Source organism: Zonotrichia albicollis, chromosome 29, assembly GCF_047830755.1.
Source record: "Zonotrichia albicollis isolate bZonAlb1 chromosome 29, bZonAlb1.hap1, whole genome shotgun sequence".
NCBI lineage: Eukaryota > Metazoa > Chordata > Aves > Passeriformes > Passerellidae > Zonotrichia > Zonotrichia albicollis.
The window spans coordinates 2,023,048-2,050,905 of record NC_133847.1 but is presented as its reverse complement, the minus strand read 5'-3'; the positions used below and the strand labels follow the sequence as shown (position 1 = coordinate 2,050,905).

The 27,858-nt window shown below is 55.9% G+C and overlaps 2 protein-coding genes across 12 annotated transcripts in view; both read left to right on the top strand.

Moving 5' to 3' along the window:
* Nucleotides 1-11,747, top strand: part of TCF3 (transcription factor 3) — a 79,427-nt gene extending 67,680 nt beyond the window's left edge. For 4 of the 11 annotated variants that reach the window (XM_074528931.1, XM_074528932.1, XM_074528938.1 and 1 more), the window contains 8 exons: nt 297-375; nt 1,334-1,407; nt 1,967-2,170; nt 3,567-3,690; nt 4,345-4,507; nt 5,392-5,630; nt 9,288-9,432; nt 10,317-11,747. In XM_074528931.1, coding sequence (XP_074385032.1) covers nt 297-375; nt 1,334-1,407; nt 1,967-2,170; nt 3,567-3,690; nt 4,345-4,507; nt 5,392-5,630; nt 9,288-9,430 — 1,026 coding nt within the window. In that variant the 3' untranslated portion in view covers nt 9,431-9,432; nt 10,317-11,747. Of the gene's footprint in view, nt 1-296; nt 376-1,333; nt 1,408-1,966; nt 2,171-3,566; nt 3,691-4,344; nt 4,508-5,391; nt 5,631-8,388; nt 8,616-9,287; nt 9,433-10,316 lie in introns of all 11 variants that reach the window. The other 7 variants (XM_074528936.1, XM_074528941.1, XM_074528934.1 and 4 more) reach the window with 5 other exon arrangements.
* Nucleotides 11,748-19,396: 7,649 nt separating this feature from the next.
* Nucleotides 19,397-23,106, top strand: UQCR11 (ubiquinol-cytochrome c reductase, complex III subunit XI). Its single transcript, XM_074528942.1, has 3 exons — nt 19,397-19,555; nt 20,691-20,825; nt 22,866-23,106. The coding sequence occupies exons 1-2, from the start codon at nt 19,500-19,502 to the stop codon at nt 20,809-20,811; spliced, it is 177 nt and encodes a 58-aa protein (XP_074385043.1). The 5' UTR covers nt 19,397-19,499; the 3' UTR covers nt 20,812-20,825; nt 22,866-23,106.
* The last annotated feature ends 4,752 nt before the right edge of the window (nt 23,107-27,858 follow it).

Genomic DNA, 27,858 nt, shown 5'->3' with positions numbered 1-27,858 from the left:
GTTCAGTGATCCTTGCACAGTGGCAGAGGGGTGCTGACAGTGACCCTGCAACAATTCCTGAGACCTGCTTCCTCCTGAGAGGAGTCCTGAAGAGCAGAGGCTGCACTCAGGGGTGGTGACAGTGGGGACAGAGAGAGACCCCGGGGTTGATGGGGGCACTGGGGGGAACTGGGCTCGGTCATTGTGCTGGCTCTGGGTTTGGGGAGGGAGGTCCCAGCAGGTGCTGGGTGCCACTCACTGGGAGGGGACAGCTCGCTCAGGTGGCCCTGCTGACCATGCCCCTTCTGTCCCTGCAGATTTACTCCCCCGACCACTCTAGCAATAACTTCTCCTCCAACCCCTCCACCCCGGTCGGGTCCCCGCAGGGCCTCGCAGGTGAGTGACAGTGGGGAGGGTGAGGGGGGTGGGGTTTGCTTTGGGGAGCTCCCAGGCACTGAATTTCCCAGGTCAGCCCCAAAACCTCATCCCGGGGCTGGCAGCAACCCTGGGACCTTCTCCTGCCCTTCCTGACCCTGTCCCATCTCAGAGAGGCTGTGGCTGGATTTGCCTCCCGTGGGAGAAGTGCAGTGGGAGCTGGGAAGCAGCCAGTGGTTCAAACCCACGTTCAGCACCTGCTGAAGGCCCTTTCCTGGTCCCCTCAGTCAGGACAGGTCCTGTTGTGCCCAACAGAGCTGGTGCCCAGGCTCCCTGTGCCCAGGGAGGTCACAGCGAGTCACTGAGCCCAGGGACACTGGGGACACCTCTCGAGGCCTGAAGGGCTGAGCCAGAGCAGAGCTCGTAGTGCCACAGTGCCCATGCAGTGCCACAGAGCCCATGCAGTGCCACAGAGCCCTATGGTGGCCCATGAGGTGCCATGGTGATCCACAGTGCCCATGCAGTGCCACAGAGCCCTGTGGTGGCCCATGAGGTGCTGCAGTAGCCCATGAGGTGCCATGGTGATCCATATAGTACCATGCAGTGCCACAGTGCCCATGCAGTGCCACACAGCCCTGGGGTAGCCCATGAGGTGCCATGGTGATCCATGGAGTGCTGTGGTGGCCTGAGCTGTGCTGTGGTGATCCATGCAGAGCCATGTGGTGTCACAGTGTCCTGTGTAGTGCCATGGTAGCCCATGCATTGCCGTGGTGGCTCATGTAGTGCCTGGTGCCACAGTGCCACAGTGCCACAGTGGCCCGTGCCATGCTGTGCTGTGCCGTGCCGTGCTGGCCCTGTCCCAAGCAATGCCGTGCCGTGCTGGCGCTGTGGCCGCTGCGCTCCGCGGTGTCCCAGCTTCCAGCCCCATCTAGTGGCAGCCGTGGCCATGGCCGGTCCCCAGCTCTGCGTTTGTCCCCAGGCTCGTCGCAGTGGCCGCGGGCGGGCGGAGCGGGTGCCTTATCTCCCAGTTACGAAGGGAGCCTCCACACTTTGGTGAGTGGCACCAAAAACTCCGGGTTCTCCTTTTCTCTCTCTTCCCTCAGGGCTTGGTGGTGAAGGGTTTTGGGTGGCACCCTCTGCCCTGAACACCTGGAATCAGCTGGGTGCCAGGGATGGATATTTAGGGAGCAGCAGCTGAGCAGAGCCCAGTGCTGCATCCCTGACCTGGAGTGCCCCACAGCCCCAGGCCCATCCCTGGGGATTCCTGGCAGGTTCTGCCTGCCCTGAGCAGTCCACTCTGTGACCCACTGTGCCTTTGGGGACGGCACTGGCTGGGGGGGTTATTGCTCCCCATCCCTGCCCTGTGGCACCTGAGCCATTCTGTGGTGCAGAGCAGCAGGGGGCTGCTGGCTTTATGGGATTGCAGCCATGGAATTGGATTGGAGTCATGGAAAGGTTTGGGTTGGGAGGGATCTTAAAGCTCAGACATTGCACCCCTGCCATGGGCAGAGACACCGTCTGCTAGACCAGGGTGCTCCCAGCCCCATCCAGCCTTGGACACTTCCAGGGATGGGGCACTTAACACACACCTGTCTCTGTCCTGCCCTTCCAGCAAAACAAAATGGAAGACAGGTTGGATGAAGCCATCCACGTGCTGAGGAACCACGCTGTGGGCCAGACCTCTGCCATGGCCAGCAACCACGGCGACATGCACGGGCTGCTGGGCTCAGCACCAGCACACAGTGCTGCTGTGGGCAGCCTGGGCCAGGCCTTCCCTGCCTCAGTCATGGCCCTGGGGAGCCGGCACCCAAGCCTGGTGAGTGTGGGAGCAGTGTGGCAGCTGGCAGGGACACGCTGGGGACACGTGTCACATTGGTGTGATGTGGCATTCAGGGGGATGTCCTTTGATGCAGGAACAGCTCAGTGTGGTCAGCCTGGGTCAGGTGCTGGCAGCATTGCAGGAGTGACAGGCACAGAAATCACATCCCATGCTCCTGCAAGGAGAGCTGAGTCACAGAATGCCAGAGTGGTTTGGGTTGGAGGGACCTCAAAGCTCATCTTGTTTCACCTCCTGCCATGGCAGGGACACCTCCACTGTCCCAGGCTGCTCAAAGCCCTGCCCAGCCTGGCCTTGGGCACTGCCAGGGATCCAGGGGCAGCCCCAGCTGCTCTGGGGACTTAGAGTCCAGCTTTGGCACAAGCTCTGTGTGCCCTTCCCTTGTGCCCTTTCTCAGGGCAGGCAGAGGTGGTGAGAGAGCTGCTCTTCTTTCCCTGCAACATGACTGAAAATCCCTCAAAACAACTTCTAGGCATCCCTGGGATGTGCAGGGAGGAGAAGAGGGATCCAGTGGGTACAGGAGTGCCAGGTGTCACCGGGAACTCTGAATGGTTTGGGCAGGCACCATGTCCCTGTGTGGTGTGTGAGGGCTCATTCCAGCTGCAGGGAATGGGATGGATCCAGGGCACCCTGGGCAGGTGGATGCTGGGGTCCCATGCAGGATCACCCCCTTGTCCAGAGGTTGGTGACCACAGCAGCAAGCACATTTTTGGCAGAGCTGCTGCCTGCTGCACAAAGCAGTGACACTTCTCTGGAGAAGCAGCTGTGATCCCCTGCCAGGCTCCCTGGGTTCTGCTCCTGAGCAGGGAATGAGATGTGTCCTCTGTAGATGTGTCCTCTCCCTGCTGCCAGCTGGGGAGTGTCCTGTCAGTGCCCAGCCTGTGTGGCTGCCTCGGGGCTGTGGGCTCACCCTCACCCTTTGCCTCCAGCCCTTTTGGAGCCATGTTCATGTTGCTGGCATGTCCTTGCTCTGGTGGCACTGGGGAGGTGGCAGTGGTGCTCAATGACACAGGACACATGTCCTCTGTGCTGGCCTTGCACAGAGGGCAAGAGAGGGCACAGAGTGGCTTTTCCTTGGGCTGGGCACAGCAGTGACAGGGCTGTGGGCTGGGTGCAGCTCCTGCTCAGAGCAGAGAGCTGCAGTGTCCCCTGCAGTCCCAGAGAGCTGCTCCTGCACAGGCTGGCTCTTCCCTGCTGCATTCAGAGCTCCAGGGCTGGGAGGGTGAGGGGAGCACCCAGAGCACCCAGCTGTGCCTCAGCCTGGTCCATGGATCCCGGGGATGGCCTGGGGTGACAGCTCAGGTGAATGTCCCCATTACCTGCTGGCAGTGACACATCCCTCCCTCCCTGAGGCTCACTCTGCTCCTTGCTGCAGGTGGGAGGAGGCCACCCTGAGGATGGGCTGTCCAGCACCCCCAGCTTGCTCCACAACCACGTCACACTTGCATCGCAGCCCAGCTCGCTGCCGGAGCTCAGCAGGCAGCAGGACACGTACAGTGGTAAGGCAGCTGTGCAGGGGGGGCTCACCTGTGCCCAGGGTCACCTGCTGGGGGCTGGGGGGACTCACCTGTGGGGCTGGGCCGAGGGCTGTGCAGCCTGGGGCAGATTTATGATGTCTCTGCAAGGCTGCTGCTCCCTTGCGGCATTCACAGGGCAGTTTCTACCTGGAGCCTTTTCCAGAGGTGTCACAGAGTCCCAGAATGGTCTGGCTTGGAAGAGACCTTGAAGCTCATCCCCCTCCACCCCCTCCTATGGGCAGGGATGCCTCCCACTGTCCCAGGCTGCTCCCAGCCCTGTCCAGCCTGGCCTTGGGCACTGCCAGGGATCCAGGGGCAGCCCCAGCTGCTCCTGCCAGGGAACAATTCCTGCCCAATATCCCTTCTAACCCTACATGTTTGAGTGTATTTTCCCATTCCCCCTGCCAGGTGTGGGTGCACAGTTCCCAGTGCTCTGCTGTGTAGGTTGGGTTCCCAAATTGGAAGTAAGAGGGAGAATGGGAAGCATCAGCAGGGCAGAGGCAGCAGCCTCACATCTTCCCCGAGTGTGGAGCAGCAATGCAGGATGAGTTTGAGCTGCCTCTGCAGGAGCAGAGCCTGGGGACCCCCCCAGCCTCCCCTGTGGGTCAGGCCCCTCAGGCTCTGCTCTCTCTGCAGGTTTGTCCGGGGGGCTGGGCCGGAGCAGCGTCTCCTCAGGAACGAGCGAGATAAAGAGGGAGGAGAAGGAGGATGAGGAGAACACGTCGGTGGCAGATAACTCAGAAGAGGAGAAGAAGGAGCTGAAACCCTCCCGGACCAGAACAAGGTGCTCTTTGAACAGGTCTCTCCCTTCACTTTCTCTGCTCCCAGGCCAGGGCTGTTTGGGCTGGGGTTCAGCTGCCAGGACCCACCAGGCACTGGGCTTGGCCTGGGGTCACCCTGTGGCACAGCCCCCCCAGCCCTGCCCACCCTGGAGCCTGGTGTGGTCTCACACAGCCTGGGCTCCTGCTACTGCCCCAGGGGAAGGGTCCCTGCCACCCTTCTGCTGGCTCCTGTCCCTGTGGGCTCAGGGCATCCTCGTGCTCCTAAAGCAGAGGGATGCACCTCATCCCACACCTGCCTGTGCAGGGAAGGAGCCAGTGCTCCCAGTCAGACACAGTCTGATCCCCTCCCTGCCTTGGGGCATCTCTGCTGTCTGCTTTGGGCTCCTGTGTCCTCTGTCACATCCAGCCAGAGGAGTGGCAGTGGCTCAGGTGCAGTCCTTCAGCCTGTTGGCTGCTCTGCAGCCTTGCCACCAGCTCGGAGACCTCAGCAGGGTGATGGTGCCCAGAGAGGCAGCACCAGCCCCACTCCTGCCCTGGAGGCAGAGGGCTGCATCTTCCCAGATTCCAGCTGGGGATTCCAGTGTTGGCCTTCACCTTGTCTGGGCCACCCTGCACACTCCTGGCAACAAGCTCAGGCCGTAGTCACATTGTGTGTTCTTTCTTTGCTGTTTAAAACCAAAAGAAAACAAAAAAGAGGCAGAAGAAGAGCCTTAGCTGGTTGTGTCTGAAGCCCCTGCGTGTCCCTGCCCCTGGCACAGGGCAGCAGGCCCTGGCAGGGCACACGGGGGGCTCTCACCTCGCTGCGTCACCGTGTGTTTCTTGTCTGTGAGTTGACCAGTGCTGAGAGTGCACACGAGGAATGTCCCTGTCTCCCTGTCTCGTTCTTATTTTAAACCATTAGTCAAGATGAGGATGAGGAGGACGATCTTCTTCCCCCAGAGCAAAAAGCCGAGAGAGAGAGAGAAAGGAGGGTCGCCAATAATGCCCGTGAGCGCCTGCGGGTCCGTGACATCAACGAGGCCTTTAAGGAGCTCGGACGCATGTGCCAGCTGCACCTAAACAGCGAAAAACCGCAGACCAAACTGCTAATCCTACACCAGGCCGTATCAGTCATACTGAACCTGGAGCAACAAGTTAGAGGTCAGTGAGGGTCCCGGAGTGGTGATATTTACGTACCTGATCGGCACGGGGCTGTCTGTCTGTCTGTCTCCTGTGACGTGCTGTGGTGCCTCGCACTGTCTCTCTCCCCTGTGGCCTTGGGGACCAATCCAAGGCTGTCGATGTCCTTTTAATTTTTTTTTTTTTTTACCTTTTTTGCATCCATCCCTGCTGTTCTCTCCTTTGTCCCCCGCTGCCACCGCGTGTGCTGCATGCTGGTCCCCGTGGGGACACCTGTGCCATGTCCTGCTTGCCCGCAGCCAGGAGTGCTCAGTGCTTGGCCAGCAAAGTGACAGAAACCCCACTAGAGAACCTCCCAGAGGGGTCCAGCTCTGCCGTCTCCAAGGGCTGCTCTGAGCACAGAGCCTGTTCCTTTCCCCTCGGTGTGCCTGATGGGGCTCTGTGCTGCTGTGACCCAGTGTGGCACCTGGCACAGCCCTGGGGCACGGGAGGGCAGCGGGATGCCCGGGCTGAGCAGCCCTGGCTGCCTGCACTGGTGTGGGAGCGCTGTGCATTCTGAGCCTGGAGCTGCCAGCGGGGTCCTGCAGCCTCTGCCCCCACCGGGACATGCTCAGGGCACGCTCGCTGCCTTCCACAGGAGTGCACCACGGTGTGTGTGCACCCATGGCAGGGGGGAAGCGAGGGTGGCAGTCCCGGCTGTCCCCCCAGACCCAGGGTGGCTGTCCCGGCTGTGCCCCCAGGCCGTGGCCGCTTTGTCCCCACCCCGCAGTGCATGTGCTCCTGTCCCGCCCCTGCCCCGCCTGCAGCGCTCCGGGCAGGTTAACCCCTTTCTCTCTGCAGAGCTGTGTAACACGCGTCGGGGGCTGTGCCTGCCTGTGCTCCTCTCTGCTGGCCTTGCTGTGCCTTGATGTTGGAGTCCTTTGTGCCTCTCTTCAGTTTGTAATTTTTTGCCTTTCATAACATGTATATTTTTTCCTGTCTTCTTTTTTAATTTCCCCTTCCTTTTGATTTTTTTTTTTTTATTTCAAGTTTATACTTTTTGGTTCTGTTCTTTCCAATCTCCTACAGACATGCCCCAGCCGTGACCTCTCGGTGGTCCCACTCTACCTTGTACTTGCTGCTCACGGATCCCAGGCAGGCCGAGGGTGGGGCAGGGCTTAGGCAGAGTTGGCACCGTGTTCACTTTGGTCTCCCACGCTTGTCCCTTTTTAAACCCTTCCTGGGGGCAGCCAGAGGTGGCTGAGCCCTGCAGGCTCCCTCAGCAGATAGTGCAGGCAGGCAGTGTCCCCTCCTTGGCTTTGTGCTGCTCTCCAGGAGAGGATCCCACCCTCACAGCCCCTCTGGCAGTGCTGCCATCGGGTCACTGTGTGCCAAGGGGGCTGCCAGGATCCTCCCACTGCCACAGCAGCTGCAGGACGGGAAAGGAGGAGACTGAGGAGTTTAGGACTGGTTGGTGTCTGCAGGGGCACAAGGCAGCTGAAGCATCCCATCCTCACACAGTGCAAGCTGTCAGTGCTACGTGCTGGTGTTGGGGACACAGCTCTGTCCTGCCCAGGTGTGACATCCAAGCCTTGTCCCTGCTGGGGGAGACACCAGCCAGGACTGGCCACCAGCAAGGAGCTGCAGCCCCCAGCCTGTGCTGGAGGGAGGATCTGGGTCCTGTGTGGGGGCACAGGATGGCCCTGTCCCCCTGCCTGTGCTGTGTGTGTGGAGAGGAGGTGGCAGTGCCAGCTGGGGCAGCCAGGAGGGGACACAGGCAGGGACAGGGCAGTGAGGACAGGGTGTAGCAGGGCCAGTGGGCAGCCCTCAGTCCCACACAGGCAGTGCTTGCCAGGGAGCCCCTGCTCCCCTTCACATGGCCCTGCACTGTCCGTGGGCTCTGCAGGAGGGCTCTGACTCTGCAGCCCCTCTTTGCTAAGGGCTGATCCCCACGTGGCTCCCCAGGAGCCCACGGGCTGTCCCAGTGTCAGGTCTCACCCAAGGACCCTCCTCAGATAGGTGTCTTCCTGCAAGAAGTTTTGCTCTGGGGGAGAAGGTCGTCTGTATTTAAATTGGGGCTTTCGAGGGGGTGGGCAAGGCCATGGTTCAAGATGCTGCCAGCACAACTTTGCTTCCCCCACCCCTGCCTGTGTCAGGCATCCCTGGGGTGCTGTCAGCACTGGGGGCTCTCACAGAGCTTCTGACTGTGCCTGGAAAAAAAAAAAATAAAAATCACCTCTTCTGGCTGTGTGGAAAGATCTGGATTCAGTGTCTGCCTCCGAGTGTGATCCTCAGAGCACCCCCTGAGGGTGCCAGGCCAGGCTGCTCCTGCTGCTGCAGCACCACTGCTCCAAACACCAGCACTGGAAGCTGCACATGGGAAGGAAATCTTACAGAGAAGGATTTGCTTCCTGCCAAATCTTTCCATGGGGGACAAACTTGATGTTTTTGGCAGAGTGCCTCCCCCAGTCTTTGAGTTTTCAGTTGAAAACAAACAGGAAGGCAAAATTTTGCAGAGGATGGAAGGTGTTGGTGGGTGATGCTGCATCAGTGCCCACCCTTGCCCCCAGTGGCCCCTCCAGCCCCCCTGGGCACCTGGCCCTGTGCTGGCAGCACCTTCCCCTGGCCTTGCAGAGGTGACACAGCCTGGGCTGCTCTGGAAGCACCCAGAGGAATTGGCTTTGCAAAGTGAGGCCGTTTGGGCGCTTTCCAGTGGACACCCGGAGCACTCCCAGCACGGCAACATAGAGAGCCCCCCTGGTGGCACCCCCTGACTAACCCTGTGGTGCTGTGAACCCAGCAGTACAGACGAGGCCTTGTCACTGGAGGACAAAGATCTGAGGGACCGGGAGAGGCGCATGGCCAATAACGCCAGGGAGAGGGTGCGAGTGCGGGACATTAACGAGGCCTTTAAAGAGCTGGGACGAATGTGCCAGATGCACTTAAAAACGGACAAAGCACAGACCAAACTGATCATCCTGCAGCAGGCCGTGCAGGTCATTCTGGGCCTGGAGCAGCAAGTACGAGGTATGGTACCGCTGCAGGTGCATTTCGGGGCCTGTCTCTCCCCCTGTCTCTGCATGCTCCTGCTTCTCTGTCCTCACTCTGCTTTCTGGCTGAGCTGTGTGTTTGCAGCACCTCTGGCTGCTGAGCTCTCCCCAGCCCCAGCCTGGGGTGGATTTGAGGCTGCTCTCTCTCTCTCTGCTCATGCTTAATATGATTTTGCACCTGGATCCCATTAAGCAGCTTTGGAAAATTCAGTCCTCAGCTCTGAGTGCTGGCTGAGGCACTTGGGGGTTCCTGTAACAAGCACATGGAAATGCCCTGGCACAGGGTGCCCAGAGCAGCTGGGGCTGCCCCTGGATCCCTGCCCCTGTCCCTGGCAGGTTGGGCAGGGCTTGGAGCAGCCTGGGACAATGAGATGTGTCCCTGCCCATGGCAGGGGGTTGGAACAAGATGGACTTTAATATTCCTTCCAACCCAAAGCATTCCATGATTCCATCTGGGCCTGGGGTTCTGCTCGAGCAGGGGCCTGGCAAGATCCTGCAGGGACTGGGGCAGCAGCAAGCACTGCAGGAGCTCCTCTCCTCACACAGGCCTGCCTGGCATGGTCCCCTCTGTCCCTCTGGGGTGCTGCTGCCAGGGTGATGCTGGTGCCCAGACTGAGGTTGCTCCCCTCCCTTGCTGTTTTGGGCACAGAGCGCAATCTGAACCCAAAAGCCGCCTGCTTGAAGCGCCGGGAAGAGGAGAAAGTGTCCGGAGTGGTAGGAGACCCCCAGATGACACTGTCAGCTTCCCATCCTGGTCTAGGAGACGGTCACAACCCTGTTGGACACATGTAAAGGTACTGGTCCCCCTTTGATCCCCCATCCCAGCGTGGCTCCAGCCCTGTGCCTGTGCCCTGCTCTGGTTGGTCAGCCCCACTCCCTCAGCAGCAGCCACAGCCCTGCTTCATTTCCCTGAAACCAATGACCTGCATGTGTGCCAGGCCTGGCACAGGGTGCCCAGAGCAGCTGTGGCTACCCCATCCCTGAAGTGTCCAAGGCCAGGCTGGAGGGGCTTGGAGCAACCTGAGATGGTGAGAGGTGTCCCTGCCCATGGAATAAGATGAACTTTAAGGTCCCTTCCAGCCCAGCCCATCCATGATTTTCTCTCTCTGTGTGTGACGTGCCCCATGGACACCCAGAGCCTCTGGCCCACAGAAGAGTGCAGCCCCGTAGCTGGGATGGGGGTTTGGAGCTCTCTGGTGGGCTCAGCTCTGCTCTGCACCTCCCAGTCCTGCCCCACTTGGCTACTGGAAACCAACAATTCCTTTTCCTTGTGGCTCTATGAGAGGGAATGGGCAGGTCCCAGAAATGCCAAGAGAGTCACAGAGGGTGCAAATCCCCTGGTGAGGCTGTGGCAGGCACAGGCTCCCATGGGCTGTTCCCACTTTTAAGGGCCTCTGGGAGCATGTGAGCAGTGCAGAGATGGTGGGTGGGGGATTGAGCAGATCCAGGAGTGGTGGGTCAGGAGCTGATCCCGTGCAGTGCATGGAGAGCACACAGTCCCTTGGTGTCCTGCCCCAATGGGTGCCTGAGGATGCCCTGACCAAAACAAAGGCACAGCTCAGCTGCAGCCCTGCAGGGACTGACAGCCTTGGGGCCCCCTGTGCAAGCAGCACAGCTGTATTCTCATTTAGCTTCTATCACTTCAAATTTTTCTTTTTTTATTTTATTTTATTTGTAGATCATTTTGTTCCTCTGAATACGGAGGTGTGTAGGAAGAAAACCCTCGGTGTGACCTGCAGCCCTGTTGACCCATGAACTGTAGTACTGCTCATACTGACACACGCAGCCGGATCCTGGCGTGACGTAAGGAGTGGAAAAAACACTTTGTCAGAAACAAAACGGAAACAAAAAATTGCCTTAAGTATAAAGTGCAGAACAGTCAATACATATCACTCAGTTAGGAGGGGGTGGCGTGTTCTCTTGGCTTGTTCACAAGCAGCCAGCAGCAAAATTGTGCCTAAGCTTGATATTTCTTTTTTAAAAAAAAAGAACATTAGTTATGAGATTTTTTATGTAGAACAAATAGCAATGCCTTTTGGTTTTTTTAGCTTCTTTTGCATATGTTTTGTAAGCAACGAAAAAAATTTTTTTTTTGTATAAAAACATGTCTTGTACCCTCCGCTTTTCTGCTGCTGTTTCTATAGTTAACGTTGCATCTTTAGGATCAACCAGAATATTAAAATTGTATTAAGAGAGACTGGATATAAAGAGAGGAATTCTCAGATTCGGCTCGGAAAGCCACTAAAAGCGAATGTAGCCACAGTGAGGGAATGTTCTTCCTTGCCTGGCTTGTACCTTCCATGACAACAAACAAACTGTTGTGCTGAATTCACCATCTCTTTTCTTCGGCCACTTCTGATTTGGGAAAAGGAAGTTAAACAGCACGAGTGGCAGCAGTGCTCCCTCCCCGGGCAGTGACTGAGGTGCTCAGGGTCGCTTTGTTCCCGAGATGCCCCCGGGGCAGACAGAGGATGTGACCGCGGCTGTTCCAGTGTCACCGTGGGGAGGAGAACCAAGGGACTGAGGCACTGGCAGGTGAGCAGAGCAGCGAGGGATGCACAGGGAGGCGCCTGTTCCACGGGCCAGAGCTGCCAGAGGCACTTCCAGGAGCAGCACTGAACAAAGACCGAGTGAACAAAGCTGCAGCGCTGGGAAGAGGCAGAGGCAGCCAGAGCAGCAGTGGGACACGGGGCCTGCAGCAGCAGCAGCAGCAGAGGGTGCTGCAGGCAGGGAAGGAGCAGAGACCCGGCCTGAGCAGCTGCAGGATCCCTTCTGGCACTGGAGCCATCGGAAATGCAAAGTGCTGGCTCGGGAGGAGGGGTGGCCTCACACCCCGCTGTCACCTGCTGTCACATCTCCCAGGCATCCCTGGAGGCAGCCTGAGCTCAGCCCTGCCACGGGCTGGGAGTGGCCACCTCACCTGCACTCGAGAAGGAGGGACAGCAGGAGCTCCTGTCCCTGTGCTCCAGCAGCCAGGCTGGGCCAGCTGTCCCTTCACTCCAAGGGATTCCCAGTCACTCCAGACCACTCTGGTGTCCCCAGCAGGAGGAGGATCCCTGGCAGCCCCTCTGGGTGCCCTGGAGGTGTGGAGCAAACAAAGAGGTGCTGGGCAGTGCTGAGCTGCAGCAGCCGGTCTGGAGATGGCCATGGAAAAACATCCACCAGGAATTTACTCTTGTTTCTTCCCTCTCCTTCCCCTTGTGAAACGTTTTGTGCCTGGTTCTTCCCAGCTCTGCAGGGCCCAGTCAGGCAGACATGGCTGCTGTTCTGGGGGATGTGGGGAGCTCCCCTCCCCCCTGCAGGCTCCATCTCTCCCTGTGCTGCTCCAGCCTGGGCTCCTGGGGAAGCTGTGTTGCTTTGGCACGGGGAAAGGAGGGACTGGCACACAGGATGTGCTCCTGTGGCACTTCCCAGGAACCCCAGGCTCTTGGCACAACCTGGTGCTCCTCCAGGTGCTTTGTGCTCTGGCAGGCCCTGCTGGAGGTGCTTAGGGCCGTGCAGGGCTGTGGCCTCAGCCCTGTGGCAGCTCCAACTGTGCCACTCCAAGTGCCAGGGCAGGATGGGGCTGTCCCTCTGCCCCTGGCCCTGCCCCACCATCCAGCCATCCCTCTGAAGCTTTTGGGTGCTCCCACCATTCCTATGCATGGTGAGACCTCAGCAGCCCCAGCTCTGTCCCTGGGAAGGGCAGGAAGCTCAGTGGTTCCATTACCCAGGTGCTTCTAGGCTGATTTCAGCCTAATCAGCTCCACAGGTTACAGCACCTCCCTCCTGGGGCTCTTCTGGGTGCTGCAGCAGTGGGCAGGGACATGGATGAGGTTTTTCCTCCCTGTGTGACAGCCCTGACTCCCATTCATGCTCTGGAGTGCAAACTGGAGGGCTCAGCAGCTGCTGTGTTTCATCCATGAATTCCTGCTCCACTGGTGAGAGTGCTGGGGCTGAGAGTACCCACAGCTCAGGGGTCTTGGCTGGCTCAGTGCCCCTGTCCCACGGCCAGGACAGATGGAGCAGTGTCCCAGCCCTGGAAAGCTTGAAACCCTACAAAAAAATTTTAAATGGTTCACAAAGCCTTTGATTTTGCCCCAAGAATTGGAGGTGGCAGTAATGGACGACTGGACTTAAAGGGACTAGTCAAGAAAAATCCATCAGTTCAACAAAATTGGAAACCTGAGAAGATTTATGAGTTGTTCACAAATTTGCTGAACTTCTTTATCCCCTCCGAGGCCTGCAGGCCAAGGAGGAATCCTGAGGAGCCAGAGCCTTTCTCACTATCCCTGAATCCGCAGACATTGCAACAAAAATGGGGCTTTTCAGCTGCATTTAATGGTTTAAAATGTTCCTTTGACAGCAAATCCAGCCAACATCCTTCCATGACAAGGCTTGGGTGAAGATCCTTGAGCACAAGCCCTCAGAGCCAGGGCTTGGAGAGATCATCTCAAAAGCACAATGTAGGGGGTGGCAGTGCTGCCTCAATGGCACAGGGTGGCAGCTGTGTGTGCCAGCCCAGTGTGGCCTCAGTGGCATCTCTGCTTTCAGGTGCTCAGAGAACAATTGGGAGGAGCAGCAAGGAGAAGTTCTTTTGTCTTGCCAGTGTGAACATGGTGTCTGTAACCTGCCAGGGAAAGTGGCTTTTCTAAAAACAACCACTGCCAGGTGCTGTACCCAGAATCCCACCAGCCCAGCCCCGAAATGTCACCCTGTAGCAATGAAACTCTTGTCTTTAGGTGTTGTGCTCAGTGAGGGCCAGGTCTGCACCCTCCCCAGCCCACAGCTCTGCTCCATTCCACTTGGGGTCTTAGAGATGCCCAGACCTGCTCCTGTGCCTGTCTGTGTGTCCCCACAGCGGTGGTGCTGCCAGGAGAGGTGTCCCAGGGGGTGACATGCTCTATGGTGCCATTCATTCCATTTCCTCCTTCCTCTCTCAGCCTTTGCTTGCATGGCTGCTCCTGGGGCCACGTGCCCTCCTCTTTTGGGGCCACTGAGCTCCCCCAAGCTTCCTTCATCACATGGGGGGCTGCCTTCCCTTGTGTGCAGCTTCTGGTTCCTCTTTGCCCAGGCTGCCTCAGGGAAGCAGCAGAACTGGGGCACTGCCATGGGACATTTCCTGTGTCCCCAGCCCAGGGGCCTCCATTGCCCCGCTCAGCCAGCCCCTGCCTCCCTGCACACGAGCTGTGCATGCCACAGCACTGGGGAGCGTCTGAAATCCAGTCTGTGAACAGCAAAATTGCAGATTGTTTTTTTCTCCCTTTTCACATGCTTTTTCCCCAGAGCAAAGCAGCTGCAGCTTCCCATGGGTTGGTGCTCAGGCAGGGGTGGCTGCTCACAGCCCAGGGAGCAGAATTCCAGCTGTGTGGCACTCACCCCTGCCCTGACCCCTCAGATCCCCTCACAGCCCCAGCAGCAGCTCCTGGGGCTCTCTGCTCCCCTGCTTCCACAGCTACCCCAGAGCTGGGCTGCAGGAAGGATGGACTCAAGCTGTAATTCCAGAATCAGGGCAGAAACTGCTCCCCAGGGTCCTTTGTATGTCACCAGTGTCCCCACTGAAGCCAGCAGAGCTTTGGGCCCTTGCTGGGTGGTTCCAGTTGTGGGGGCTCAAAAAACAGGAAGCTTTGGAAACCCCCAATCCCCTGCACCCTTCGAGCTTTGCTGCCAACTTTGTGGCCAGTGGAACCTGAGTTCTTCTTGCAGGCCCTGCTGTGCTGTGGTGGGGAGCCTGGCCCAGCTCCAGGTCCACCCCTGGGCTCTGGGAGGTGAAGCAAAGCTGGGCCAGAAGAGCCTCCAGCCCACATGTGCAGTGCTGGCTAACCCAGAGCAAGCGCTGCCCACTGGACTCCCCCATTCCTGCCCAACACCAGCAATAGCAAGGCCTGATTTCTGTACCCTGAGCTTGCACAAGGTCTTTGCCCTGTTAAAAATCCTATGCAAATCTTATCCCTCTCTCCTCTCCCGGGGCTCTGCAGATCCCAGCCCAGCCCATTCTCTTTGCTCTCGTCCGTGATTCCTGCTCCCTGCTGCCCTCAGGGTCCAGCTTCATTCCTGGCAGCTCCAAAATTTTGACACCTGTGCTCTGGAGCTGGGAGGGGGCAGATGAGACTGTGGGAGCACCCAGCTCATACTGAGCACTGAGCTGGAGAGGACAGGGCCTGGTCCTGGGGCTCCTCCACACACCCTTCATCCTCCTGTGCCTTCTGCTCCATGCTGGTGGGGCTCTGCCAGCGTCCCTCATCCCCAGCCCCCTGACAGGAGAAGCTCTGTTCCACCTTGCTGCTGCCCAGACTGCCCTGTCCCAACCCCTGAGCCTCAGCCTGGGCTGGGGCTGCTCTTCCTTCAGCCTGCAGGGGCATTTCCCTTCCTCCCATGCCCCCCAATCTCTCCAGCCAGCATCTCTGAGCTGTTTCCCTTTGCAAAGGAGCAGCCCATGCCAGCACTGGGGTGGGTGCTGCCAGCGTCCCACAGCACAACTGCCTCTCCCTGCCCTTGGGGTGCTCTGTACTTTGATTTCCAGGACAATTCAGCCCTTTTGGGGAGCCAGCACTGCTGTGCCTTGGCCTGCAGGACTCCCAGGGGGAGGGGTCTCTGCTTAGGAGGGTGGTGCAGGCTCCTCGTGACCTTCTGCCAAACCTTGTGTGTCCACCTGCAGCCCAGCTCCGGGCCAAGGGCACTCCTGTCGTGGTGTCCACATTGGTGTCTGTGTTCCCCTGGCTTTGTACCCCTCCTGCTGCTCAGGGCTCCCCATTCCCACCCTGGCCCTGCCAAGCCCATGCTGTGCTGGAGGGCGAGGCTGTAACACTCACCTGAGACATCTGAGCTCAGCGGGGCTGCAGCACCAGTCCCGGAGAACAAAGGGGTTTCTGCTTCCAAAGGGGTGTCCTGGTACTGAGGCCTTTGGCCAGAAGCACCCCTGGGTTGTGCCCTGCACCACTGGGCTGTGCTCTCCATCCCTGGGCTGTGCCTGCACCCCTGGGCTGTGCTCTCCATGCCTGGGCTGTGCCCTGCACCCCTGGGCTGTGCCCTGCACCCCTGGGTTGTGCCCTGCACCCCTGGGCTGTGCCCTGCACCCCTGGGTTGTGCCCTGCACCCCTGGGCTGTGCCTGCACCCCTGGGTTGTGCCCTGCATCCCTGGGCTGTGCTCTGCACCCCTGGGCTGTGCCCTGCACCCCTGGGTTGTGCCCTGCACCCCTGGGCTGTGCCCTGCATCCCTGGGCTGTGCTCTGCACCCCTGGGCTGTGCCCTGCACCCCTGGGCTGTGCTCTCCATCCCTGGGCTGTGCCCTGCACCCCTGGGTGGTGCCCTGCACCCCTGGGTTGTGCCCTGCACCCCTGGGCTGTGCCTGCACCCCTGGGTTGTACCCAGGGAGCTGTGGAGCCCCTGGAGGCAGCGAGCTGGGGACACCACAGTCCCCCTTGCCAGGGCCACGTCTTCCCAAGCCACCAGAACCAGCAGCTTTGAGCAAACCTTGTACCACAGAGCCACTGGGCAGGAAGGAGCTGTGGGAGCCCCGCAGCCGCCACTGCTCTGTGCCAGCAGAGGGGACAGAGGCAGGACAGGGAGGGTCCCAGCTGGGAATGACCTGTTGGCTGCAGAGGGCTCCAGCTCTCCGGGGAAACAAAGCATTCCTGGGATGTTCTTTATATTTTTGTAGGAATGGGGGGTGGGAGAGCAGATGGGAGATGCCTGCGGAAGTTGTTTATTTTTAACCCTGTAGAAAGTTATGGGTTGTTTTTGGTTTTTTGGCCTTTAAAATAAAAAATGGTCCTTGCTTTTGATGTTTATGCTGCCTACCTGTAAATCCAGATGTACTTAAGTGGCTGAAATCCTTGTTCTTAAATCAGATACACATTATAGTTTTGAACTATATATATAGTAAATATATATATATATATGCCTAACCCAGCAAAAAAAAAATAAAAAAAATAAAGTATTTGGGGGTGGGAAATGCGTTGCTCTTTGAAATGAATCACAATTGGGGGATGAAATTGTGTTTCTGAGTGCCTCAAGATATGAATTGTTTTCATTTTTTTAAATAATTTTATACAAGTGTCAAAACAGCTGGCTGGATTATTTGGAATTTTTAAATAATCCTAACTTTTTTAAAGTAGATTTTGAGAACTGTCCTGTATATAACAGTAATGTAGCAATAAATGTGACATTTTATAACAATATTTCTTTTTTTATCCCCATGTGTGTCCTTCAGATGTTGTGGATCCCTAGGAATGAGAAGTTGGAATAAAGGCTTTGCCTTGTACTAAAAACAAAAAACAAAAGAAAACACCAGACAGGTTTTCAGACACTTGCTCTGGGTGTGGATCCTGCCCCCTGCATCGCTGTTGTTTCCTTGCTTCTGCCCCTGGGGAGCGCCCACAAAAAATCCACTTAAATCCAGTTAAACACCCCCAGACCATCCAGGAGCCCAGCACTGACTGGTGATGGGAGAAATTCATCAAATCAGAGTTAAGAGTGAAAAGACCTTTCAGATCATCAAGTCCAACAGTCAGTTCAGCACTAACCCATGCCCCAAGCACCCCATCATTGTTCGAACACTTCTGCCCAGGGCAGCCTGTGCCAGTACCTGGCACCCTCTTTGGGAAGAAATTATTCCAAATATCCAACCTGAACCTTCCCTGCACACCCTGGGGCCATTTCCTCTTGTCCTGTCCCTTGCTCCCTGGGAGCAGAGTCTGACCCCACCTGGCTCCATTCTCCTGCCCTGCAGGCTCCAAGGTCCCCCAGGACTGTCACACAATTACAGATTGATTTGGGCTGAAAGGACCACAAAGCCCATCTCATTCCACTGCCTGCCACAAGTGGGGACGCCTTCCAGCAGACCACAAGCTCCATCCAGCCTGGCCTTGGAGGCCTCTGCCTGGGAGCACCTTTCTTCCCCAGGTTTGCTGCCTGTGCCCTCACTGTGCTGCTCCAGAGCAGAACAGTCCAGGCTGACAGAAGTGGCTCTGGCAGTGCCTGGATAAATCTCCCTTGGGTGCCTTCTCTCAGCAGTGAGGCAGCTCTGCCCTTCCCAAGCTGCTCTGGGTGCATGCAATGACATTCCTTTCTTAGGTTGCATCATAAAACCACAGAATCATTAAAATTGGGAAAGACTTTGGAGATCACCCAGTCCAACCATTAACCCAGCAGCACTGCCATATCCACCACTAAAAATGTCCTCAAGAGCCACATTCATGCATTTTTTTAATGCTTATAGGGATGGTGACTCCACCACTGCCCTGGGCAGCCTGTGCCAGCCGTTTACAGCTCAGATCTAAGCCAGGGAGAAGTGTGTGCTTGGGAGCAGCCTGGAACATGGATGCTCAACAAATGCACAAGGTGGAGCATAAAACAGGCGAGTGCTCAGAGCAGGCTTTGGGCTGGGAGAGGCGGTGAGAACAGGAGCAAGGAGCAGCACAGAACAGCTGCTGAGAGCATGCAGCTTCGCAAGAGCAGAGCAGCAGCCACCAAGTGAGCTCCTGCCAGCACTCCCTCCCTGGAGATGAGCTGGGATGAGGCTACCAGAACCTGTGACAAATGTCATGTCATGTTTGCACCGCCACACAATCTCAGAATCAGGGAATGGTTTGGGTTCTAAGGGATCTTAAAGCTCATCCCATGGGCAGGGAACCCTTCCACCATCCCAGGCTGCTCCAGGCCTGGTCCAGCCTGGCCGTGGACACTTCCAGGGATCCAGGGGCACCCACAGCTGCTCTGGGGTGTCTGTTCCAGAGTTCCTCCTGCATGTTCACAAGAGGCTGAGCAGGCTCTGAGCAGAGCCTGGGGAACATTATGGAATTGATGGTGATTTTATGATGCTCTCCTGAAAAACCTGGCTGGAAACTCCCTCTCCTGTTGGGGGAGACTGAGCAGCCTTGACAGGAGGGTTTGCAGGGGCACTGACAGGCTCTGGGGATACCACTCTGGGAAGGGAGCAGTGTGGGGACACTGCCACCCCTCAGGGCCCATGTCCCCTCTCCAGCCTGCGGACATCCTGTCCCCTCAGGGCCCGTGTTCCCTCTCTCCTCTCTGGTGTGAAGACAGGCCTCCCCTTCTGCAGTGCAGGGGCAGCCAGTTCCCCTAGGGCAGCTGCTGTCATCCCTCCGCTGTGGGGACAGCCTGTCCACCCATCCCACCTGTCCATCTGTCCATCCATCCCACCTGTCCACCTGCCCGTCCCCTCGGTCCGTGTCCCCTCAGGACTCATGTCCCCCTCCAGCACAGAGACAAGCCCGTCCTCTCAGGGCTTGTGTCCCATCAAGCCTTGTGCCCCATCTGGGCTGGCGTCCCCTGGGCTGGTGTTTCCTTAGTGCCCGTGTCCCCTCAGGGTAGCCCATGTCCCCTCAGTATGGCTCATGTCCCCTCAGAGTGGCCCGTGTCCCCTCAGGGTGGCCTGTGTCCCCTTCAGGGTGGCCCATGCCCCCTCAGGGGGGGCTGTGTCCTCTCAGGGTAACCCGTGTCCCCTCATGGTGGCCCGTGTCCCCTCAGGATGCCTCGTGTCCCCTCAGGATAGCTCGTGTCCCATCTGGGCTGGTGTCCCCTCTCCAGCCTGGCGACTATCGGTCCCTTCGGCTGGTGATTCCTTCGTGCCGGTGTCCCCTCAGAATGGCCCGTGTCACTTCAGGGCAGCTCGTGTCCCCTCAGAGTGGCCCGTGCCCCTCAGGATGGCTCATGTCCCCTCAAGGCGGCCCATGTCCCCTCAGAGCCCGCGTCCCCTCAGTACGGCCGGTGTCCCCTCATAGCCGCCCCCATCCCGTCACGTTCGCGCACAGCCCCGCGCGGGGCCGGTTCGGCCGCAGCCCCGCCCCGCTGCAGCCCCGCGCGTGCTCGGAGCGGCCCGGCCGCCGCCGCTCGGGGTCACTTTGAGTGAGGCGGCGCCATGGCCATGTTGAACCAGCTGCTGGGGCCGCGCTACGCGGAACTGCTGCGGACCTGGTGAGGAGCTGCTGGGCTGCCCACGCCGCGCTGGGGCTGCCGGGGCTGCCCGCTTCCACCCGGGGCTCTCTCTCCGCTCCGAGCCGGGCTCTGCTCGCCCCCACCGGGTCTGTCCGCTCGGCCCGGGGCTCCGCGCTCCCCTCACCGCGTCCTCGAGGCACGGCCGCGCTCGCAGCGCGCTCTGTGGGAGCCTGAGGGAGCCTGAAGGGCATCCCGGCCCCTGCCCGAGGCCTCCCCGTTCCCTGAAGGTCGCTGGGGATGGTGCTGGGGTGCGGAGCAGCGCTCGGGCCGGGCTGAGGGCCCGAGGAGCCGGGGAAAGGCTTGCGGCCCACCCGCGCTGGCTGTTCCACGTTCGGTAATACAGCAGTGCCGTGGGTGCCCTTTGCAGGGCTGTGGGAGGCAAAAGGACGGGGCAGAACCGACGGGATGTGGCGGCAGCCATGTATGGTAGTGTGTCTTCTCTTCGCTGTGCAGTAGTCTTTTTAAGTGAAAGACTATGAACTTCTTCCTGTAAAATATCTTGGCTGCCCTGAGGACTAATGCTATTCCGTGTCTTTGAGGTTGTTTCAGTATTTCTGTGTCCAGCTTGGTCACCACAAGATCAGAAGGATCCAGAGCTGTTGGAGAGTGCCCAGAGGAGGGACACGGAGCTGGGGAAGGGCTGAGGAGCAGCTGAGGGCACTTGGCTGGTTCAGCTGCAGCCCAGGAGACTGAAGGGAGGCTCCTCGGGGGCTGCAGCTCCTCCCCAGGGCAGGCACAGGGGCAGGGGCTGAGCTCTGCTCTGGCACAGGGACAGGAGCCCAGCAAGGGCTGCAGCTGTGCCAGGCCTTGGCATGGAGCTCAGGGCAAGGTTCTGCCCCCCGAGGCTGCTGGGCACTGCCCAGGCTGCCCAGGGAATGGTGCCAAGGCTGCCAGAGCTGCAGGAGCTCCCGGGGATGCTCAGGGTGGGGCTGTTGGGGTGGTTGGGCAGGGTTGGGGTCAGTGATCCCTATGGATGCCTTCCCACTCAGGATATTCTGGAATTCTAAGCTCTCTTCCTGATTGAAGTGCCTTTTCCAGGTACCTCAGCCATAAGCATCTGCCAGGCCTTTCCCAGTGGTAATTTGTTGTTTCCCTGTGTGTGTCTCTCCTTTAGGACCCCCACCCTGGCGACATGGGGTGGTGTGGCTGGCATTGGGGTGATCTGGGCCACAGACTGGAAGCTGGTCTTGCAGTACGTTCCCTACATTGGCGGCAAGTACAAAACTGAAGACTGAGCTTCCCCCTAATGGTGAGTTTTGTTTGTGCATCTCTTGGCTTAATCAGTAGAATTATAAAGTCACAGAATCCCAGATTGGTTTGGGTTGGAAGGACCTTAAAGCTCACCCTGCTCAGCCCCTGCCATGGGCAGGGACACCTTCCACTATCCCAGGTTGCTCCAAGCCCTGTCCAGGACAGCCTAGCCTGGAACACTTGAACACAATAACCCTGTGTTGGTGTGACAGTGGATATTTCTTCTTTGCCTGGGGCACAATAATTTTTTTTCTATTTTTTAAATGGAGCTTCACAGAGCACCAAAGGATGAAATATTCATTAGAATATGTTTTTCAAGTAATTTTTTTGCAAGCAGCGTGTTTTCCACAACATAATGCAGTTCTTAAGAGGTTAAATCAAGCTAATTTGGAACTTTTGACTTATTTTTTTACTTCTGTTCCTGAGCAGAAGAGCTACAAGCTCAGGGCTAGTTTTGTGACTAGGCAAATTCAGACTCCTTTCTGCTCCTTGTAACTGGTATTAAAAATAAATTTAATTTTCAGAGCTTGTTATTGTATTCCACAAATTCCTTGGAAGATTTGCTTTCTCCAGGTTTTGGTTCTTTTTCTTCTTTAAATGCATACCCGAAGTGCTGATCTGAATGTTCTGAAAGTTTGACCATTCCTAAAGCTGGAACAGCAATTGTATAATCCTTCTGTAGGGGCTCTAACTGCATATTCTTTTTAGAAGGCAGGCTTTGATTTTCTTTATTCCTTGCTGCAGATAGAAGGGAGTCAGGAAGATTTTTCCATTCATTAAAGGATGCTAATGGAGAAACTCTGAGTCCAGAGGAAACTCTGTCCACCTCAGTGTTTGTTTCTTCTGGTCAGAATAACAGTTACATCTAAATGTTGATTAATGGAAGTGAGCTATTTCTGTCCAGCTACACGGTACTTTGTAGGGAAGTCAGTCAGTCTGGAAAGCACAGACAGTACTTTTTAAGTCCTTTCTCAGCCATAGTTGTTGCAGTTTAAACAATTTACTGTTTGCAAACTTTGTATTGCACAGATCCTTCTGTGACCAAGAGAGGAATGAAACTTGTCTTGCAAATCAGCTGAACTGGAGGGATTGTGGGTCACTGTGATGTTTACAGCCAAGTCATAGAACCATAAAATCACCCAATGGTTTGGGTGGGAAGGGTCCTCAAAGTCCCTTCAGTGCCACCCCCGCCATGGGCAGGGACACCTTCCACCATCCCAGACTGCTCCAAGCCCTGTCCAACTGGGATGGACAAAAGTTTTCAAGTGGAAAAGCTCTCAAGTTATGTAGTGGCAATTAAATTACCTTTCCTTCCTTAAAAATTGTCAATAGTAGGAGCACAGCTCTATTCCTCGCTCTGCCAACAGCCTGTGTTTCCCATTTTGAAGAACTTTGTGGGAAGAGGAGCAGAGAAAGGGGATGTGTCTGTGGTGAGCTGTGCTCCCTTCCAGAGGGACTCCAGGCCTGCCCACCCACACCTGCATCAGCTCCTGTACCTGAAACTTCTGCCTGGATCCTGGAGGATCCTGAAACCTCTCAGTGGCTGCTGTATAGAAATGTGCCCTTTATTGATAAAGTGACAAAACTATCTTTTGTCTCCTTAAAAGAGCCTAGAAGTTTCTCTTCAATTAGGTGAAATTACACCTCATAGAACTTGGGAGATTTCACCATAAACTCAAGGATAGCTAATTGAACAAAAGCCAAAAAGTCCTGCCTGAGCAATTAACTAGAAAAAGAAGAGAACAATGAAACTAATGGCTTTTGTGAGGTGTTTTTCCAGGAGCAAGGACCTCTTGCACTTAGCTCAGTTTTTCTCTGTAAAGAGTTTTGTTATTTTGCCTTTTATTAAATTTTTCTGTTGCCAACACTACCTCAAAAGCCATCCTGCTGATTTTATGCCTTCTAAGGTAGCTGAGCTATCTTGGGTGTGAAACAGATCTCCAAGAGCTGATAAGACCTGGCTTGAGGAGACCCCTATTTCCCTGCTGTGGCTGTGTGCAGGAAGCTCTGCTTAACCACTGCTCTGTGTTTGTTGTAGGATTCTTTGCTGGAGAGTGTCTGGAGCCATCCGTCCCTGAGACCCTGCTGGGGTGACCCTGAAATCACTACAGATTCTGCAACAAGCTGTGCTCTGTCTGTCTGTCTGTCCCATGAACAGCTGTGAGCAAATCCACCCTCACTGACCACTTCCTCTGAGCACTTTCCCAGCACATCTTGCCCTGATGGGAGCAGTTTATAAACCAGGTGTACAATGTACAAAATAAACCAAGTGAATGATTTTTGGGGGCTTGGGTTTTTTAGGATTTTTTTGGGTGTGTGTGTCTTACCTTCTTAGTCCACATTCTTAAGATCAGACTCCTGGTTTGGTTTTGGGTTATAGAATCACGGAATGATTTGGGTTTGGGTTGGGACACCTGGCACCATCCCTGGTTGTTCCAAGCCTTGTCCAGCCTGGCCTTGGACAATTCCAGGGATCCAGGGGCAGCCACAGCTGCTCTGGGCACTGTGTTGCATCTTCAGCTTCTTGGACTGTGTCTGCCACATGTTTGCCTCTTTTCCTGTGCAGGTTCCTCAAGAATCAACCACTGGCTGCTAGGATGCAGTGATTGATGATTTATTTATATCAATTACAGCTCTTGAGCTACTCTTAGGGGTGTGTTGGTTTGAGGCTCATCATTCCTGGATCATTGTGGCCTCGTGGATGCAGTTAATTTTTCACAGCTAATATTGCAGAGTTTCATGGTAGCAGGTTCCTCAAATTCAGTTTAAAGAAAGGATTTGGGGTTTTTAACATCAATTCATGGACACCTTAAATGGTCTTTATTTTAAGCTTTTCTGGCTTAGTCTAGAGGCTTGAGGAAGGCAGGCCCCAAATCCTGGCTGTCTTTGCACCAGGATGAAAACCAGGGGTTCAGAGAGCTGCTCAGTTCTTAATTTGGGGTTTAAGTAGAAAAATAATCTATATTATCAATTAATAGATCTATTATTTGTGAACTTAAATCAGTGGTGAAACAACCCCTTAACACAAGCCTTCAGATGAGAGTTCTTAGCTGTTAGAAAACCCCTACCACAACCCTTTAGATGAGAGTTTTAGCTGTTAGAAAAAGGAAGAATGAGGATTATTTTGCTCTGGTCTCAGCCACAGATGACTCAGGGGCAAAAAGTTCATCCCTTTTCACAAAGACCAGAATTTACAAACAAACTTCCTCTGTGTGAGAACAGGGTCACAGTTTTCTCTCTGCTTAGTGCCCAATTTCATCTTACTACAATGTTTGGCTGTAGTGCAAGGTTTGAATCTCTTTAGGGGAATATCCCAGTTGTGGCTGTGCTGCCCATGTGTCCCTGTCAGGGCTGTGTCACCCTCAGGGATGTTTCTATGGAAAACTGGTGGAGAACCTGCCCAAACAGTGGCACTATGCAGGACACTTGGATTACTTAATTAACAGTAAAACTTCTTAGTGTTGCTTCAGCATCATCATTGTTAATCAATAGGGGGGAAAGAATATAATTTTCACATGCAAAAACTGCCTTTGCTGCTCTGCTGTGTCCACTAAGATGCAATCACAGAATCCTGGAATATCCTGAGTGGGAAGGGACCCTCAGGGATCATCAGGGCAGCCCCTGTTCCTGCCCAGACACCCCAACAGTCCCACCCTGAGCACCCCTGAGAGTGCTGTCCAAACACTCCTGCAGCTCTGGCAGCCTTGGGGCAGCTTCCCTGGGATATGGAATAATGGGGTAATGGTGCTGATTCCTCAGGCTGTCCCATCCCTCCTCCAGCAGTGCTCCTGGCTGACCTGCAGGAGATCAGAGCCTCCCCTTCACCTCAGGGTGCTGAGAGTGCAGGTTTGACAGCAGCAGCCTCTGCCTTACATAGGGGTGCTGATACTGATCCATTTCCAGCCAAATTGTGCCTGGATATCCTTGGGAAGTTCTTGAGAAGTGGATGTTGTGTCAGCCTGGCCTTGCACAGCAGCAGGATTGTAACCTCAGCTCTGGACAGCTCAGTCCCTGCCCTTACTTTCCCTGTGTGACACACCTGGCAGGGTTTGTGTCACCTGCTGCTTCAGAAATTCCCTGGTGTTGCCTTGTTCCATGGCTTGGAGATCTTTGGGAAGGCTGGAGCTGGGGGTCTGTGGTGTCCATCCCCCTGAGAACCCCGGGGTCCCCGAGCTGGCTGGCAGTGGTGACAGTCCCCTTTACACAGCCCCAGTGGCAGAGGTGTGCCCAGCAGGTGAGATGAGATACTGGAAGGAGAAAAACGTGTTTAAAATCCCAGCTTTGTGCACTGGCAGCTCTGCAAGGAATGCACAGAGCTTGGATTTGTTTGGAGATTGTTCATCTCCTTGTTCTTCATGCACCACTTCCAGTGATGGATTTATTGCTAATTAACCCTAGAATTAGTGTATAACTGGTTTAATTGCTATATTTCTTTTGCTACAAGAGCAAGAAACACACTCTTGAAAATACCTTCTGCATTCTTGGGCAAGTCACTGTTAAAATTCAAATAATTACTGTTCAAGTGGCATGGGTGATCTTTCAAATTTTTAATATCCTAGCATTGCCTGTCTTCTAACAGTTAATTATTTTCATAATGAGCAATGAATGCCACATATGTTAAGAACAAAATAAAAACAATGACCTGACAGAGGGGGAAAAAGCTTCCCATTCCAAACCTGGAGAGGGCCCAGAGGTAGCTTTGGATTTAGAGCTGTGGGTTGATGATGTAAAGGGAGGCTTTGCATTCCTCCTGCCTCTTCCAAGTGTTTGCCCTTGTGGTGGTGCTCCCACTTCACTTCCCTCCTGGAATGTGCCAGTGGAGCTGGGACAGGGTTTTTTCATTCACTGCAGCCACCTGAGCACTGGGAGCCTGCCCAGCCCCTGTTGGTCTCTGCTCCTGGAGCAGCCTCTGCTGGGGCTCCTGGGTTGGGAATTCCATGGCCAGTCCTGCTCTGGAATCAGCTCCTCTGCTGGCTCTGGGAATGCGGAGTGGGAAGCTTCAAACCAGGGATACCTGCACAGTGAAATCAAGTTTTTCTGTCAGGATATCCTGCTGCTTCTTTCCATGTCTGACAACAAGTGATTTGGGTGATTTTTGGGATTATCTGCTCATCCTGGGGCAACACAGAGTCTCTGGCAGCTGAATCCATTTTCAGCTTGTGCTTCTACCTGCAAATACCTCACCTGGCAGTGTTCCCAGAGGAACACTGGAATATTTTCCCTTCAGCTCAAGAGTTCATTTCTACCCAAACATTTCACGCAGTCCTAGGAGAGAGTAAATATTTCCCTTCCACAAACTGGCCCCAGCTGCCAGTGAAAACTGATTTTCTACCTCCTGATACCCTCAGCTCGAGGTCCAGAGGACGTGTGGGGATTCTCCCACAGACTGGCTGTGACACTTCCACATCCAAACAGCTCCACTTGCTCCCGGCTCTGCCAGTTCATTCTTATAAAACACCTCTGGAGGTTTCACCGTGCTTCAATTTCCCTTTTGCACTCCAGAGCTCCACATCAGTAGAAGTTTTTGGTTACAGCAGTATACATTGAGCTGGATTTGAGGTTTGGGGTGTTCTATTACAAAAAACAGGGAAGTGCATTGATGGAAAATAGTGTGGGTTTGATCAATAGTGGAATTGGAAGTTTTCCATCTCTTTTGTGCAAGATTGCAGGAAATAGCAGCCATGGCAGAGCGAGACGTTTCCTACCTGTGAGCCCAGAGGAGACAACACAAACCCCCACAGCCGGTCCCTGGGGAGCCGGAATGCCTTCGGGGCAAAGCTCAGCATCGATCGCATTGAAGACACCACCTCCACCCGCACGGATCTTAAACCTTTTTAAACAAAGTAAGTGTAACCCAGCACCTACGGGCGCACCTGGCTCTTGGGAATTGTTTCCCGTTTCTACTCCCGAGATGGACAATTTGCAGCCCATTGTGGGGGTGTGGGCTTCCCTCGCATCCCTGACAAGTCTCACATCCTCCCTCAATCTCCTGCTGCTTTTCAAACGAGGGAGTTTGAAACGAGTGAGTGAGCCCCGAGTTGAAAAGAAAAAGGCAGTAAGTAATTCCCAACAATGTGATGTTTAACGATGGCAGTGCTGGTTCCTGCCCTTGGGACAGACTGGGGATGAGAGGTGCTGTGGGAAGGGCCCTGGGGGTCCTGGTCAGTGCAAGTTGGATCTGAGTCCCTGCTGGGTCCTGGCAGCCCCAAGAGCCACCCTGTGCTGGGGGCACCAGGCCCAGGGAGGGATTGTCCCACTCTGCTCTGCCCTGGGGCAGCCTCAGCTCCAGTGCTGGGGGCACTTTGGGCACCACGGGATCAGAAGGACCCAGAGCTGTTGGAGAGTGCCCAGAGGAGGGACACGGAGCTGGGGAAGGGCTGAGGAGCAGCTGAGGGCACTTGGCTGGTTCAGCTGCAGCCCAGGAGACTGAGGGGAGGCTCCTCGGGGGCTGCAGCTCCTCCCCAGGGCAGGCACAGGGGCAGGGGCTGAGCTCTGCTCTGGCACAGGGACAGGAGCCCAGCAAGGGCTGCAGCTGTGCCAGGCCTTGGCATGGAGCTCAGGGCAAGGTTCTGCCCCCCGAGGCTGCTGGGCACTGCCCAGGCTGCCCAGGGAATGGTGCCAAGGCTGCCAGAGCTGCAGGAGCTCCCAGGGCTGCTCAGGGTGGGGGTGTTGGGGTGGCTGTGCAGGGACAGGGCTGGATCAATGATCCCTGAGGGTCCCTCCCAGCTCAGGATATTCCAGCACTCTAAGTTGCTGCCAGCTGGGGACTGGAGGAAGCGCTGGTTATTGACACAAATAGAGTTTGATGTCAGACCAGAGCGGTGGCCAGAGAGAGTGGACACACTGCTATGGACAGCCCTGCTGTAGTGTCCGACACTGATCCCTTCCAGCTGCTGCTCCAAGCAGGATTCTTAACAAAAAGCTAATGCATCATTCATTAAAGGAAAATTGATTTCTCTGACTTGCTTTGGGAAGGAGGCTGCCTTGTGGTGTTTCTCAGCGTGTGGATACTGGAACGGAATGGCAGGAGC